Source organism: Falco cherrug, chromosome 6 (assembly GCF_023634085.1).
Source record: "Falco cherrug isolate bFalChe1 chromosome 6, bFalChe1.pri, whole genome shotgun sequence".
Classification (NCBI taxonomy): Eukaryota; Metazoa; Chordata; class Aves; order Falconiformes; family Falconidae; genus Falco; species Falco cherrug.
The window spans coordinates 45,280,095-45,296,546 of record NC_073702.1 but is presented as its reverse complement, the minus strand read 5'-3'; the positions used below and the strand labels follow the sequence as shown (position 1 = coordinate 45,296,546).

Below are 16,452 nucleotides of genomic sequence, written 5' to 3'. Positions count from 1 at the left end.
AGATGCTGCTTCTACCCCATCTTCACGGTTGCATTGCTCGCTGCTGCCGTCATGGACCTTCCTGCAAACCCCAGGAGCTGGGGAGTTCTCTACAGTCTTTACAGTGCAGCAGCAGTCAGATATTCCGTGTGACAATCATCATTCTCTGAGATCTGCCAGATGTGGTTTCCCTGTCCTAAACCCTGACCTGTGTCTATCCACACATCTGGGTATATGCTCACACCACCTATTTTTACTACCAGCGTGCTTTCATGGATTGCTCTGATAGCCTATACCTGTGGATATTACACCTCTGTGTATTAAGAGAGGTCATTACAATGTTTTTTTATTAGTGTATTTTAATGTTGATCAAGATACATATTTTGGTTAGATGGCTTTTGTATTTTCAATTGTTTTGCCCTTCAGGCCAACTTCCATACACTTAAAGGTACAAATTATTTCAAAGTAACAAGCAATACTTACCCGAGTTTTGTCTATGATTAGAAGCCAGCTTTTTCTGTGATGTGGGTTGCTTGCTGCCCACTTTTGCAGCAGATCCAAGCCTGAACATCCCTGCCGTAGTCTTTCCATAGCACTGCAGGATTATACCAGGGGCAGTTCCAAAAGCACATTTGCAAAACAAAAAGGCTGAAATAGGTCAGTGTGATGCTCCATTTGCTTTTTAAATCCTAGATAAAGCATAAGAGTTTCAATCCCAAACTCTGCAGAGGGAGCCAGAGGCACAAACCAATAGCAACACAAACACGCCACCCCAAAACAAAGGGTGAGCCTTTCTAGTAAGCCCCACAGTCATGCATCGCTGAGGTCTGTGCTTGCTGTTTTCATAAGCATCGGGAATTGTTGTTTTTTTTTATTTCTAACGGCAAAAGCTAAGGGTAAAAGCAAAGGAAAAAGCTAGAAAAGATTCAGAGCACACTGATGGATGTAAAGACCAGGCAGAGGCAATAAACGTGTAGTAATTAGTCCGAAAGAAAAGATCCCGTGAAACAATCAGCTTGACCAGAGGGGTAACATGCTGTGAACAGGGAATATTTAGAGGAGAAATAAATGCGTAGAAATAACTTATATTTTTCAACCAATAGTTACTTCAGTCAGAAATGCTTGAATCTGTTCTATACCACCACATTGAAACTCTAATTTACATTTCCTGATTACGTGTAAAGTCTGGGCATTCCAAAATGCAGAACAGTTTCAGACCTCCTCTGCTGTATCTCCCTGCACACATGCTGCCTTTTGGTGGGTATTTTTTTGTTTTGATTGGTGGGTTTTGCCGTGTTCTGCACAATGTGCTTGTGTGACATCATCATCTGTCATTCTTCTGAGCCAGGACAGCCCCTCATTCACTTCAGCAGAATACCTCTCCCACATCGTTTGAGCAAAGAACGAGGGTTCCACAAAGGTCATTATGGATCTAACAGCATTATAGTATGCCCAAAACCAGCTAAATGGAACCAGAGATATAAATCACTAGCTTAGTTTGCGTCACTCGTTCTTCACATCATGTCAAAATCAAGAAGGAATTGCAATCATATCCTCTCCAAACAGCACTTAAATCAAATGCAGCATGCCCTAGGGCAAATTAACAAGTAAAAGGAAGAAATGGCAGCTGTTGCAAGTACAGGTTATCACCCTTCTTCCCGGCAGAACAACAGTATTAGTTCAGTCTCCCCCTGGGCCTTTTAGTTTACCTCTTTGTGCTGACTGTTAATTCCACCGTCCATCCACACTCAAAAACCCTGGAGCCTGTCACCCTGTCACAAAAACACTGCACACGCAGAGAGAACTGCTGCCAGCTGGATGCTCCAGAGCTTACCACATAAAGCCCCCCCAGCCCAAGCATTAATACCCGTTTCAAACTCACCGACTACAAAACATTCCAGGAATCATCCAGGTGGCCTCAACGAGCAGTGTTAGTGCCCACCCTCTGCATGCTAGTTCCCCTCCAAAATTAAAAATAACAATCATGTAATGGCCCCTGTGCCCTCAAGTTAGCTGGCCAGTTTAAATAGAAATAGTAAACAAACGAGTAAATCCTGCTACGTGAACAGAAGGCGCCCATACAGCACACCGAACTGCTCTGTGGAGCACCCACAACTGTTTGTGGGTTTTCAAGATAGAGGTATGGGCTCCTGGTTCCTCTGCTCAAACTCTGGAAGCCTTCTACTGTCTGACCCCTGGAAAGCACCAGACGAGTAACTCGCTCTTCAGTCAATCTGTTCTCCCAAGTTGTTCTGGCTTGGAGGTGATCCTAACAATCCAGTAAAACATCACTCAGGTAAACTTTAATCCTTGCAAGTGGCAGATCACGCACCCCTAGTTAGCTGGATTCAACCACAGATAGCAGGCAGAATTCATGCACTGCATGCACAGACTGTTCCCCAAAACACTGAGATGTGAACTAAAATTCCAAACAGCCAAGTAAAACTCCAGTTATATTCCGTATGGTATTACCAGGGTTGCTAACTGCTGCAATACATTAACTGAAAACCGACACGCAGCTGTTTAGTAAAACAGTATTTTTATACGTGCTTTTTCTACATGTGGAGTACTGTGAAGGTTAAAAAAAACAAACACCGAAAACCAATCACAAAACTAGACAGACATCTAGATACAGCTTCCTCTCAATTTGTTTTATTTGGCAAAGTAGCAATTCAGACAGTTCACACAGCATTTATTCAAGCTCTTCAAATCTTCTGCCTTTCAACTCGTCCTCTTCTCCAAGTTTTTACTTCAGAACCATTGCTCCATCACAGAGGGGTTTTCATTTTCCAATTCCTAAATGCTACTCCTGGATACTCCTTTCTGCCAAGTACCTTGACTATCACCAACCCACTCAGTGGAATGGGTGCACTAATCCCAGCAGCCTTGGTCCCTGAAGTCATAACACCTCCTGAAGTGGTTCTCCCCAAAAAAGTTGTCGCCGGGTCTCAGCTTTGTCACCTCTTCCAAGTTAGGCTAGCTTATTACACTGTCCAGAGACAAGAATTTGGATACAGTTGAGCTCATACCTTTCATTTAACTGTTTAGATTAGTGAGAAGATGTAAAAAAAGCTGAACTCAAATTGAATGATACAGTGACCAAAAGGTTGAAACATCAGCATGCATCGTTTAAGATATTTCACTTCAACACCAAGGACTAGATTCACAGTTGATTGTGGGTTAGTACAAATTTGTCAGATGCAAGTGGGTTTTTCTGAATTGTATTTTCTAGAATACATGCTATATTAATTCCTTTAAAAGATTAATCTTGTGTATGTGCTCCCAGGCTGCAGTCAGATCAGGAGGTGGTACGTTAACTTCCAAATATCTAAATAAAGTGATACATGTCTTTTACATAGGAATAGGATGAGGCTGACCTTCAAAAGAAAAGTTATTTAAAATGTTTCTCTTCCATATTCAGGGGCCTTTGAATTCTAAACTTCAGCTTTCAGGGATTAATCTTATCACAAAATTATTGTTCCACCGTAAAAAGTCAAATACCTTTTTTGCAGTGATCACTATGGGTTGGTTTTATGCAAATTTTATTCTAGAATCCTTTCTACCATAAAAAAAAGAAAATAATGATAACATGCTGTTTAATTCCTGGTTGCTCAAATCTGAGCGAGATGACTCAAGACACATTTCCCCCCCTTTCCGAGAGCAGCCCGCCTTACTGTACTGCATCACAGTTTGCTGTTGACATTTTACAGTACCAAAACAGAAAACCTGAGGCAGAAAAAAACCAGGGTTTACAGCCTGCCAACTACTCTATATGAAAACTGAACAACTGCATCTCTAGCTGTACCTAGGAGTCCAGGATTCATTATTCCTTATGCATGTATCATGTTTTCCTCATGTTGCAATTAAGAATTCACTTTCTAAAAAGCCAGAATTTTTCCTGGGCGCCCACAGTTAAAATGAGAACATTAATGCAGCGAATGGCTTTGCCAAAAGCAACTTTCTTTTAGAACCAAACTGTTTTGTTTTGGTTTTGGTTTTTTTGTTTTTTAATAAAGAACCTAGCAATCCATATCTCAGTAGTCTACTACATACTGATCCTAATCTTCCACACAAGCACACGCACACCCCCCGTTTGCTTTTAACTTTAATTTGGCAAAGCAGCATTGCATAAACCATTCAGTGATTGGGACATCATATTTATGGAGTTAAATCCTTGTGTATCACATCAGTAGTGAGCTATAAACCAAAACAGAATTTCAAGACTCCATTAATTAATTTTAGAAGGGAAACCACGTCTGTTATGTCCAATTCTAACAGCAATGTCTGATAAGAGCAGCCACCCACCTCTGATGTCTTGAAGTTTAATATATACAAATGCCTGGTTTTAAGGTAATAAAGCAGCTGATTGTATCTACTACATGCTAGTCTATGACACCATGTCAAAAGCTTAAAAAGGAAGTTCATCTCCTTTTAGTAGCATCTAGCAGACATCAGAACACAGAAAACCTGGTATTACCTACGTAGTGTCATAAGGTGCACAGAAGCAGTTTTACCAAGGGACACAGGAGCTGAGAGAAGTGAGTGTTCAAGTACTCCCATCAAAATTAGAGTTCACAAGCTACAGGTCTTTATCTGCAGTTTTGCAGAAATTCACTTTGAACAGATGAGAGTGAGATAAAGGCATGTTAAATAAAACAGTGCCCACATAAAACTTTCCACCATTTCTTTATCAGATTTGCCTTGAGCATCTAAAAAAATAAAACAAACACCACGCTTTTCCATGCTGATAACAACAGTATAACGAAGTCCAAAACAAGCTGCAATGCTGTTGGTTTTCAAAAAGCTTTTAGAACTGGAGATGAGCAGTCCACTGTAACACTATGTTGGGTCAAGATGATGTAGCTTTTACAATTCATCCCTGTAGAAAGAAAACACACACAGTTATATTTCTCCTCTCCCCTTGCAAGTCATATTTGAAAAGTTTTGATATTGCATCAGATTACATTTAAGTGTTCATGCATATCAGCAAAACTTCCGAAGTCTCTTCAAGCATTTAAGAAAACAAAAACAACTAACAAAGGAAAGGCAACAATAATCCCATATCATCTTGTACCATCATGTGACATACTGTGAAATATGGGTCCCTCTATTTTACACTTAATGGATCATTTGCTTTAACGAACATCCCTCACACCACACAGCTAGTTACACAGCTACCTGTCATCCAAATTCCATTGGCTACATCCTGGCAAGAAACAGAGCCAACTTACTAGACAGAGTGTTGGCAAAAACCATTCTCTGTAGCTGCCAAAAGCGCAAGTTTAGCTTCCGCTGCAGCCTCTCAAGAAAGCTAGGAACACAATCTCACATCAACATCATATGTTTTTGTATCGTGTATTTTATTTATTTCATAGAGGAGCTCAATTAGCTCCTGAAGGAACTATTGCTAAATCAGGATGAGCTTATGGAAGGTATGGAGGCAGGGTAGGGAGTCTGTGTGTGTTAAAAGGAGATTCAGGTAGGAGAAAGGATGCATCGGGAAGCCTCTCTAAATTGCTATGAGGAATCTAGGAAATGCAGACTTTTGTTCCTGCAGGACATTTAAAACACATTGAAGCAGGAAACCCACAGAACCCATATTCCAACAGTGAAATTATCATATATTAGTGATTTGTTTAAATATTAATGGAGCATTAACTTTAATGCAAAATGTCCATCAAATCTGAAAGCTGTGCAATGTGCCATTATGAATGATGGAAAATTCAAACAGAAGCATTTGCTTCCCTGACCCGCCCCCCCAGCCCCAAAAAGCACAAGCTATCTATAAACGCACAATGAGTTTGCTGCAATTTTCTTTTAGCAGGTGCATCACCCTCATTAGATAAAGCAAACTGTCTGAATGAAGAAAAATGTCACTAATGTGATTGCTGGCTCAATACACAATAGTATTTCCAGCTATCATGCAAACTAACCCACAAAAAATGTTGTGCTACATGCACACAAGCAAAAGCTTTCAAGTTACAATGACATTATATCCTTCAGGAATCATATAGCATGGAATGACAGCAGGCAAAACATTTTAAAAGCAATTGAAAAGGCTGCTGCAAGTAGTGCTTAAATGACTAGTTTTCTATCTAATGCAGCTGGGATCTAAAACTTGTGATTTGTCAGTGAAATATTTGCATTCTTTGCACTTTGCACTGCCTTGTAATAATGCTGAGGTACTACGTACTAATCGTACAGCTTCAGAGTATTGCAGTAATTACAGAAAGCAGAAAAAAACAGAAAGGGGAAGAACACATCTTGGCAGGGGTAAAGAAAAACCTGTTTATACCCAAAGGTTTGGAAGTTCTTCATATTTGCCTATTTCACAGAATGGGTATTTGCTCACTTTGAACATATAAAAGTAAATGAACATCTGATACCCAGTTTAAAATGCAGTCCTAAATTCACTGGCACAAGTACTTCATTCAACCTTAATGCTTCCAGGAGCTGCATCATCAGTTAATATTTACAACTTCAAAAAGCATATGTAAGCAATGACTACTGCTACTGCTGGTTTAGTCTCATATGCCTAATTGCTGATGTGATTTTCATCCTCATTCCTACCATATACTCTCACAGCTTTTAAAAACCTAGCCTGTCAATGGGACAAATAATTCTTATTCCTCTAAACCCAACGTAGATCCTCAAGAAATTGCAAGCCTAAGAAAAAATCCCTAGTTACTCCAAAACTATTAAACATCATCATTTAACCCAGCCACAGGTGCTGACAAGGTTTTCGCACAATGGTGCTAATGCACTTAATGTATTTGAAGGGGGTGGGGGTTGTTTTACAAAATTGTATTTGTACTTGGAATTGAAATAAGTGACACTAACATGCCAATGTTTTCATTGTTGATGTGTCGCATTGCTTTAAGCTATTCCTGATGGCATAATAATGTTCCTGTAAGTTAAGTATATCCTAAATGTCACTTTCAAAATAAAGATTTTCATATTCTGTTTATTAGAACAATCACTGTATTAAGGAAATCTGCTCCCCTCGAGATTTTTCACTTGTCCTTCACTACTCAACCTAACAACAGCATCCAGCCCAAAACAATCCATGATATGTGTTAAAATTATGCAGCATTTGTTTTCTACCGTTACAAGAAGCTGAGTTTATATGTGCACTATTATATATAATAGAAAGTTACAGAAAAAAAATTAGATCATCAGGTAGGTAACACTTCCCAGCTTTCCACCCAACATGAACAGCTTGCAGACTTAAATACATATTGTAAAACAGCATCAGTTGATCTGAACTTCAGTTGTATGGATCAGAAGCTGCCAAGCTATGAAATCTACGAGGTTTCAACTCCTGGTAAAAGCCAGGACACTTGCCTATCCTCCCAGCAGTAAGAAATCTATCCTGCTACAAAGCTTAAAAGGAGATGCAAAAGCTAACTGCAAAAAATATCCTGTTGTCCTCTAGAACCATAGGAAAGATTATGAATTAATTACTTTTCTCCCTTTTTCTGGCCATGATTATTTGCTGTGATTCTTACACAACTCATGTAATTTCCCTCCACCTTCTTACAGGCGCACCTTCTAATCTGCTTACTAGTTCCTGCTTAGTAAGCAATATATATATTTAGGTTTTAAGTCACCACCATAGCCCTCCTCAAGCCCTTGGAATTCTAACAGGAGAATCACTCATCTAATATTGTCAATCGAGGCATCAGAGCAACTTTGTAAGCTCAAGTTAAAGCAAGTTTCAGAAGCCTCAAAATTACTATTCTAAAAATAAATTTAAGAAAGTTCAAAAAAATTTTGGCTTACTAGTAGGGAAAACATATACAGGAATATTCCACGCTTCCCATTGGGAGTATGCAACAAACTAGGAAACATTCTCAGAAAAGTCTAATAGGTAGCATTTCAGGTAAATGTCAGAGTTCATTATGAAAAGAATTTAAAAAATGTTCACAAATCTTATCAACAGTAAGAAATAACAAAAGTTTGCAGTACAGGTAGGTCATGAAGTCTTGCAATCTGTCTCCATCTCTTTGGTAGAAGGCACTCCAATTAAATATTTGAACAAACATCTATAAATTTTTTTATCTGAAACTTGTAACTTTTTGATCCACTTCAATTTTCTTGTCATTAGGCAGCATTTGATTTTCCCTTTTTGATACATCATTTATCTATGAGAAATATGCTGTCATTACTGATACTATATTTCTAATTCATATTAGGCTACACACTGAATTTCAGTATCTACTAGTGTTTCAGCAGCCAATTCTCATTTGTAACTTTGAAGGTAACTAAACACAATACTTAGACTTGTAGCATTTTAATCTGGAAAGATGATGTTATAAAGTATTTGTTACTTGCTAGGATCATCAATTTGAGAGAGTAAGTTGAAATAACAAAGAAAAGGTAACTGGTATAATTGGTTGCAGAAAAAATACATCACATGCATTTTTGCAAAATACTTAAATTTTTCCCTAAAAAAAATTGTGCAGAGATTCTTTTTGGCAAAGTAAAATAAAAACTTTAATCATAATCCTAACTCTGCATAACCTAAGGAATTCTGGGCAAACAAATCCTGCTAATTTCAATTGAAATTAGACAGCTAGCTTGTCAGGGCATTTGAAACATTTATTAAAAAATAATTTAATATATTTCTGCCTAGAAACTGTTATTCAATGTTTTCCAAAAGGGTGCTTAATCACATATTATGTACAGATATGTAGGATACAGTAACAGCCCCAGTCTAGTCACTGCAGTTTTTGCTGAAAGATATTATACTGTCATTATGATTTTGTATTTTATCAGCAAATATGAATTTAGCTTGACATCTATAAGTAATCTCTCCTAATGCAATATTTCAAGTTTAAGAAAGTAGTTTAACTTTTTAAAAGTGCTGCCAGTTTGGAAATAAAATCCAAGATAGCAACAGAGACTCATTGCTAAGCATTCCTTATACCGTTATTCTCTTACTGGTCTTCGTATCAGAAATAGCGTGGCCAGAACTGGGGAAGTGATCTTTCCCCTGTACTCAGGACCGGTGAGGCTGCAACTTGAATCCTGTGTTTGGTTTTGGGCCCCTCATTACTAAAAAGACGCTGACATGCAGGAGCACACCCAAGGAAGAGCAATGGAGCTGGGGAAGGGTCTGGAGCACAAGTCTGATGGGGAGCGGCTGAGGGAGCTGGGGGTGTTTAGTCTGGACAAGAGGAGGCTCAGGGGGACCTTATTGCTCTCTATGACTACCTGACAGAAGGTTGTAGTGAGGTGGGTGTCGGTCTCTTCTCCTGAGTAACAGGTGATAGGACAAGAAAAAATGTCCTCAAGTTGCACTAGGGGAGGTTTAGACTTGGTATTAGGAAAAATTTCTTCACCGAAAGGGTGGTCAAGCATTGGAACAGGCTGCCCGGGGAAGTAAGTGGTTGAGCCACCATCCCTGGAGGCATTTAAAAGAGATATAGATGTGGCACTTAGGGACATGGTTGGTAGATATAGGATTTCTGTGTTAATGGCTGAACTCAACCTTAAAGATTTTGTCCAACCTAAACAATTCTATGATTCTTTATATATTGTCTCTCCGTATAAGCAGTAAGTGAACTCTCAGAGAGAAGTAAAACCAGAAAGAACCTAATTTACACAACAAGTGCCAATAAGATAGCTAATAAACTGTGCTCTCAACTGGTGTGGCACAAGAGGTCCTCTCTCTCTCCTCCCTACTTACCAGGAAGGAAAAAAAACAATTAATAATTGAGAAGCTTCATGTGAAAGGATAAACATCCTTACGAGCATAATCACATAAATGGACACCTACTGCTGGATCTCTGGCACACTAATGCATTTCATTTTGTACTGGAGACCAAATTCCTGTGTATAGTCTACTTCCAAATGTCCCATGGAGTCACATATGAGAAAATTCCCAACTAGTATTTGGAGTTTAAAACAAACACTACTGTGTGTAGCTGAAGCCAAACTAGAAAATTATGGACTAAATTTAAAGAAATCCAGTAATACTCACAAAATCAGATTTATTGAAATCCAAGGAGCCTTTTCCTTCCAGCTAGTCCAGATTTTCTTCTGCTAGAAGTTCCGGTTTTACATAGTGAAGAATGATGCAAACCAGCTGAAGCTAAGTTTGACCTCAAACACCACCCAGAGATCAAGTCACTGTTGTGCTGCTCTGTGAAAAGCATCTTGCAGCCTTAGCAAGGAACCGTACACTGATTTCTCTGACATGTGAATAGCTAAGCAAAAACTCAAGTGGCTTCTTTCTTGTCAACTGGAAGGTCTGCTAGCCTAGGAACATGCTGCTGGCCTACTGATTGTACTTTGTGATGGGACACCAATTTTTAATGTGACAACAGTTACTTGCATTAGGAACAGAATTACTATTACTGTGCTAAATGCTATCGCTAATTAGGAATGAAACAACATAAACTAAGAGAATGACAAGCTAAGCACACAGGATTCTTAGGCTACTCTAAAAAGATGATTGTTCAATGAATTTTAGATTTACAAGAACCAGAGTCTCTCACACACGAGAGCTCTTTATCACAGAAAGACTTAAAAGATGCTCTTTCAGAGGAGTCTCAACTGATCTCTGCTCACAGGTCTTCAACAATGTAGGAAAGATAAATTGAAATCTAAGTACTGCAGAAAAAACACCTCTTTCATCTTTGATGCTAGCACAAATAACAAATGCTGATTTATAATTAGGAGTTTCTTAGCAGCAGCTGGCTGACCATAAACTTTGGACTCATTGATAAGGAAAAACAACAAAAGACAGATGTGACCTCATCAGGTCAGCAGTACACTGGCAGCTATCCTTAACAAGGGAGCGGGAATTTTCTTCAGATCAGGAAAAGGACAATTTAAGAAAAAAAAACTTCTGGACTTCTGAGACTTCCAAGTCTGAACCAAATTTAAACATACGTAGCAAGAAACAGCCTCTATGCCACCGTAGTGATCAAGGTAACCCTTCAGGCTAACCATTTACCTCTTCTAGTAACACCAATGTACATTCTTAATACTTTAAAAAAAAAAATAAATCAAGAAGCATTTCAGAAAAGAACAAAACCTGGTTAGAATCTGGGGAAAAGAACCCCACAATGCTCATGACCAAAGAAGGCCCAAAGACAATCTATTACTTCTTCCTGAGCTAGCAGAGAAAACAGAGCACAAAACTGCACAGAAGAGATGCAAAGACCGTAGAATTCTAGTCCTTAATACGCTTCACCATCTTCACTATCAGCAAAGGATAACCACTGTCATTCTAGAAATCCTTCTTATATATAATATTTATTGAACACAAATGGCTGCTACAAAAAAAAAAGCTACTATAATCACATCAGATGGAAATGCAGAACAATCCATAAAACCTCCCTGGAAAAAGGAAGGCTTAAGAAGAATACTTCTGTTTTCCAGACTAAGCAGAGCATGGACTGCAAACCTGAATAAAATCTGCCACATTTGCCAAAGGAGGAAAATGACCACAAAGCAAGACTTCCAAAGCCTCACAAGAGGCAGGAAACAGCTGAGTACCCCACTGAGGGAATACTGACAGTACTCACTGATGAAGTATTAATTTGCATAGCAAATACAAGCCATCTGAATAATGAGAATGCTTCAAAAGCTTTGAGCTAGGCAGTAACTCATTAAAGTTGTTCTAAGAGTAATCTGTACATGGTGGCTATACAATAATCCAAGAAACACTGAAATGAGGTTTCAGTAAGCAGCAGTAATGCAAACTGCTTTATTTGTACTTTTTATGGACATTTTGATAGCTTCAACTCTAGGTATTCATGTATCCAAATCACAAGCTATACTCCAGAATATCAAGGGAAAAAAGCCAAAAATCTGAATTTAGGAGTTATAAAGCTCAAGAATTGTTCTCAAAACTCAATACACATCTATGCATTTCATTAGCACAAATAATACGTCCACAAGCATTTTCTGCCAGGAAGCAAAACAGGACTGCTGCTTTGTTCATTCGCATACTAATGCCTAGCATGGTTTAAGCTGACAGCTGTGTTATGTCTATGTTGCTGGCCATTCAATTCAGCAAACTGGAAGGTTACTACCTCTAGAAAAGCCTTTAGAGTTTGCTGTGCTGGCAAACACAAATATGCCCCCATCAGAGAAAGATGATAGACGTTTTATAACATCTGAGAAAAGTTTCTAAACACTACTCAACTACATTTACACTTCAGGGAAGAAGGGATTACCTTCTCCACTTTCCGCTACTTCGGGGGCTGAGGAAAAAGTGCTTGCAAGATTGTCTGTATTTCCCCACAAGAGATTTTACGAAGATTTTTCTTCATTTGTGACATTTCAGAAAAATAAAAAAAGAACACCCAATTACCACTAACTCAGAGGACAAAACAATATTTATTCTTAAGTAGTATTTTACACTTTTACCCTAATTACTGGGCAAGCTAGTTATAAAAAGTTCATTAGAAGGGAAGTTTAAATTTAGAAAATATTATGTTCCAAACAACAAACAAACTTCAACACACCAAAGACTAAAAGAGACAAAGTGCAACCCATGCAATATTTTTCTTCTGCTTTTAAATTAAGTCAAATTTAGCACAACCTCCTTTTGGTGATGTAGTAATGCAGACAGTCACTTTTCACAGTATGGAGGAGCAGAAAGCAACAACAGCAGCAAAGGCAGGCCTTGCAGTCTATCTGCTTAAAATTCACACCCTTTCACCTTGCATGTGTGTGGAAGAAGTGGAACAAAATCACTTCCACCTGGACCACTGCTTCTCTTTATCTGTTAAAGGCACATATATCACTCCCATCAGAGGCTTCATTTTGACACTGCCATCTTCTAGTTTGTCATATTGTTCGAGCATCTGGTTTCCCCCTGCAGGACCAACTGGTAATATCAATCTTCCGCCAGGTTTTAACTGATCTATAAGCTAGAACACAACACAGAAATTAGAATGTAACCAGCCACTTCAGAGACATGCTGGATCCAAAGTTTGTTACATTACATTAATAGCTTTTCTATAATTATCTATCTACTATTATGCAGTAGATAACTCCTTTAATTAGGAAAAATAAAAAGTGCACTGAAAATGAGAGTATCACAATATGGTACAACTGTTGTTACATTAACAATAATTCCATATAACTCAAAAAGAACGTAAAAAATTGAATTAACTAGGTTGGTTGCAGTTTTAAGTTTCTACATAACAGAGGAAAGACATGTAAATCACAAATTATTTTTACAGTAGATTCAATCTTTTTAAAATGCCAGTTTTAACAGTTTGATAGTTTGGGGTATTAGTACAGGCCCAATGTCTAACATTATTGGGGTAACCCATCGCCCCTTAAGCCCTCAGAATAAGATTTAAGATTTGTGATTTTAAATTATTCCAGGAAGATAAGTAAAAAAGTTGTCTACAATACACTCACTATCCAACAGCTCTTCTTTCATTCTGTGAATGGAGCAGCATTTTGTGAAACTAGTCTAAAATTCTAAAATATTTGAATGGATAAGTGACAAGTAACAGAGTATGAGAGAGAAATGCTTGGATTTTTTTTTGCTTTCATAATTAAAGAAGGAGGCTAATAACAGTAGTTTCAAGAAAATTTCAGTACTTCCCAGACAATGAAAAAAAATCTTACTCCTTGTTTACTCACAGAAGTTATAATTAAGAACTGTTTCATTCAGTAATAAGCTTTAAGTTACCTTCTTAATTGTCATATGTCATCACTTTGCTGGGAACATCCCACACACCTCCCTCCCAAAATAAAATAAAATAAAAAAACAAAACAACAGCCAATGCCTGGAAACGTCTAACTTGTCTATATCACCTCAAACCTCTAGTCCTTCACCGTCCCTCATTAAAATCAATTTTAAAAAAAAACATAACTGGTATCTAGCATATCAAATCATGCTAAATTATTCCCATTCACCTGAGGAAAAGAGGAGGGAAAAAAATCCCAACCTTATCTGCAAGAATGAAATTCATGCATGCATACTCTAAGGTCCCTAGTTATTCTCAAGCTTCTCTAGTAAATACTACCCTGTATCCACTCTGAAAGCTACAAACACATGGTATTATCTGTAGTTCCAGCCGAGCATATTACTGTTCCAACAGGCTCAACGTCTCGGAGCCTGAGCAACAAATACTTAAATTTCATAATTCAGTGTTTGACAAAACCAAATTAGCTTATGAAAAAATGCTCCAGTTGATTGTTGTAATAGAGATTTGTCCACAAGTAATTTTAAGTTATGTTTATTTAGAGGAGGGTTATTAGAACAAATAGTTTTTGCAAACCACCAGGAAGCCCAGTTACAACAGAAACAAAAAAAGCACATCATACAGTAATACCACACTGCCCATTGATACTCCCAGCAGTGCAAGTCTACCAAGTATTTTACATATATATGTACGTAAAGTGTTCTTTACAGCTAAGAGATTACCGAATCACACATATAAAATATAAAGGCTTACTGCTTGGGGCACAACTGGCGCTGCAGCTCCTACATGAATCGCATCATAGGGAGCTTCTTCTGCATATCCCATTCTTCCATCTCCCACTGCAAGAAAACACTTTTTTTTAAAAAAAAGTTTTCAAAAGGAATAGAAAAAACAGCTGATCTCCCATATCTACAGGTAGATAAAAAGCTATGCTCAGATTTATACTATTTTTACTGAGCAGTAATAACGTGAAGTCAATTTAAAAATATTAACACAATTGAAAAATAGATGCAACAAAATGCCCTCACACGTACATACACATACTTCTAAAAGATATGAAATGCTACTGAAGCACCTGAAATTAGAAAGCATGGATTTGTAATAGAAGTTCTTGGAGACACATGTCCACTCAGAAAGGATACTTGAGTATTTATGTGCCCTACCACTCCAACTGCAGGTGACTTCTCCCCTTGTTTACCTTCTTAGAACATACACTTTGCTTTGCCTTGCCTTCACACATACCATTCCTAAATATAATGCAAATCATAAGTCTAAAGTATTAAATCTTAGAAGCACATATCAGAAGACTCCAAAGGTGAGGAAAAGACAAAGCAAGTACTCACATGGACTATACATCTGTAACTGCACTACTGGTTGGACTCAAAGACCTCACACACACTCATAGGTTAGTGCAGTACACTAATCCCCACACATCCCCTTTCGCCAGCAGATGGGTCTCGCTATCCTTCCTGCAGACAACTGCTGGACTGACATGGATAGCCAGGTCAGACATCAGACATGTGGCTAAAGCTCCAGGTGGCTGCTTGGAAGATGTTAGGAGTAACCAAGTTATTCAGAGGGCTACCGATGCAGCGTCAGCTTTGGTGGAGAACTTAGGGAGAAGCACCTTATCCTAGATGTCTCATACCACCCCAGTTATACTGGATGCAAGGGGAACAGACTGGGGTTTTTAAGCCATTGAAATATAGCAAACTAAACCAGATCCTGGGTAAAGTTTTGAAAGAAGATGATGCAAATGTGGCATGCACAGTATTTACAAGAAACCAACAGGAGATTCAGAGTAAGTTAGGCAAACTGTCTCTGGAGTTATTTAGGAACATAAGTAATAAAGGAGGCTAAACCATCCACAAATTCATACTCAGACAATGCAGAAGTCCCAGTAATCAGTCAAGAAGAAAAGTAAGAAGGCTAATGAACATAGTCCTCTGCTCAACACAAGTAGTTGCTTGGGGTTTTCTGTCTTCAAACATAGCTTCAACTTCTCTGCAATCACTATTATCACAGGTTAATTAAAAGGCTGAATGAGTCAAAAGAACTTTTAAGCCCCTACCAGAGGGTGAAAATTTGTCAACTTTTTGCCTTCCAACAACTCACAAGGCAGGAAAAATACATGGTGGCCATCACAGGTTTCATTTTGACCTCAGTGACAGGGTCATCTACCTGGACAGTAACAACACCCATAAGTATCCAAGAGTGTACAGGAAGATCTGGACAGGTCCTCGAAACCATTAAAACTGGGGAGTGAGTCATCCTTCATACTAGGTGCTGAAACAAGACCCTGCAATAACTTTCTACACCCAAAGCTGTAAGAGAGCACATTTCCTCAGCAGAAGTCCTTTAAAGCTCAGGGACATATTTCCTCATATCGTCAATTCTGCCCACCACAAGCTCTAACCAAGGGCTGCAAGCAGAAGCCATCGAGCAAGAACTACCAGTGCTTCAAGAGAACTCATGCCTATTGATCACCAGTTCCACCAAGGCAGCCTTCATTACTGTTGCCAGTAATGAAAGTTCTAGTATTTCCAGGGCTTTAATCTCTCTGATTCTGCCAAAGTGGGTTGTACTGGAACAACCACTTCAATGCAGTAAAGTATACAATTTATATTTGTTTATACCATAGTAGCACTGTACACCTCTAAAGAGGAAGTAGTGATGTGTTAACTGTATCGAGTTGCTGTTCCGTAAGAGAAGGCAATGGAGAAAGACTTCTTCAGCTCAAGAATACAGATACTGTTTGAATGGTGTTAGTTACACAGGAAAACAGACCCTC

At 38.5% G+C, this 16,452-nt stretch overlaps 1 protein-coding gene across 2 annotated transcripts in view; it reads right to left on the bottom strand.

Annotated features, from left to right (window-relative positions):
* Nucleotides 1–2,609: 2,609 nt before the first annotated feature.
* The window catches only part of PCMT1 (protein-L-isoaspartate (D-aspartate) O-methyltransferase), a 36,101-nt gene continuing 22,258 nt past the window's right edge, over nt 2,610–16,452 (bottom strand). The window contains exons 6-8 of one of the 2 annotated variants that reach the window (XM_055713089.1): nt 14,415–14,500; nt 12,700–12,869; nt 2,610–4,858 (exon numbers count right to left, since the gene is read on the bottom strand). In XM_055713089.1, coding sequence (XP_055569064.1) covers nt 4,846–4,858; nt 12,700–12,869; nt 14,415–14,500 — 269 coding nt within the window. In that variant the 3' untranslated portion in view covers nt 2,610–4,845. Of the gene's footprint in view, nt 4,859–12,658; nt 12,870–14,414; nt 14,501–16,452 lie in introns of both variants that reach the window. The other variant, XM_055713090.1, reaches the window with a different exon arrangement.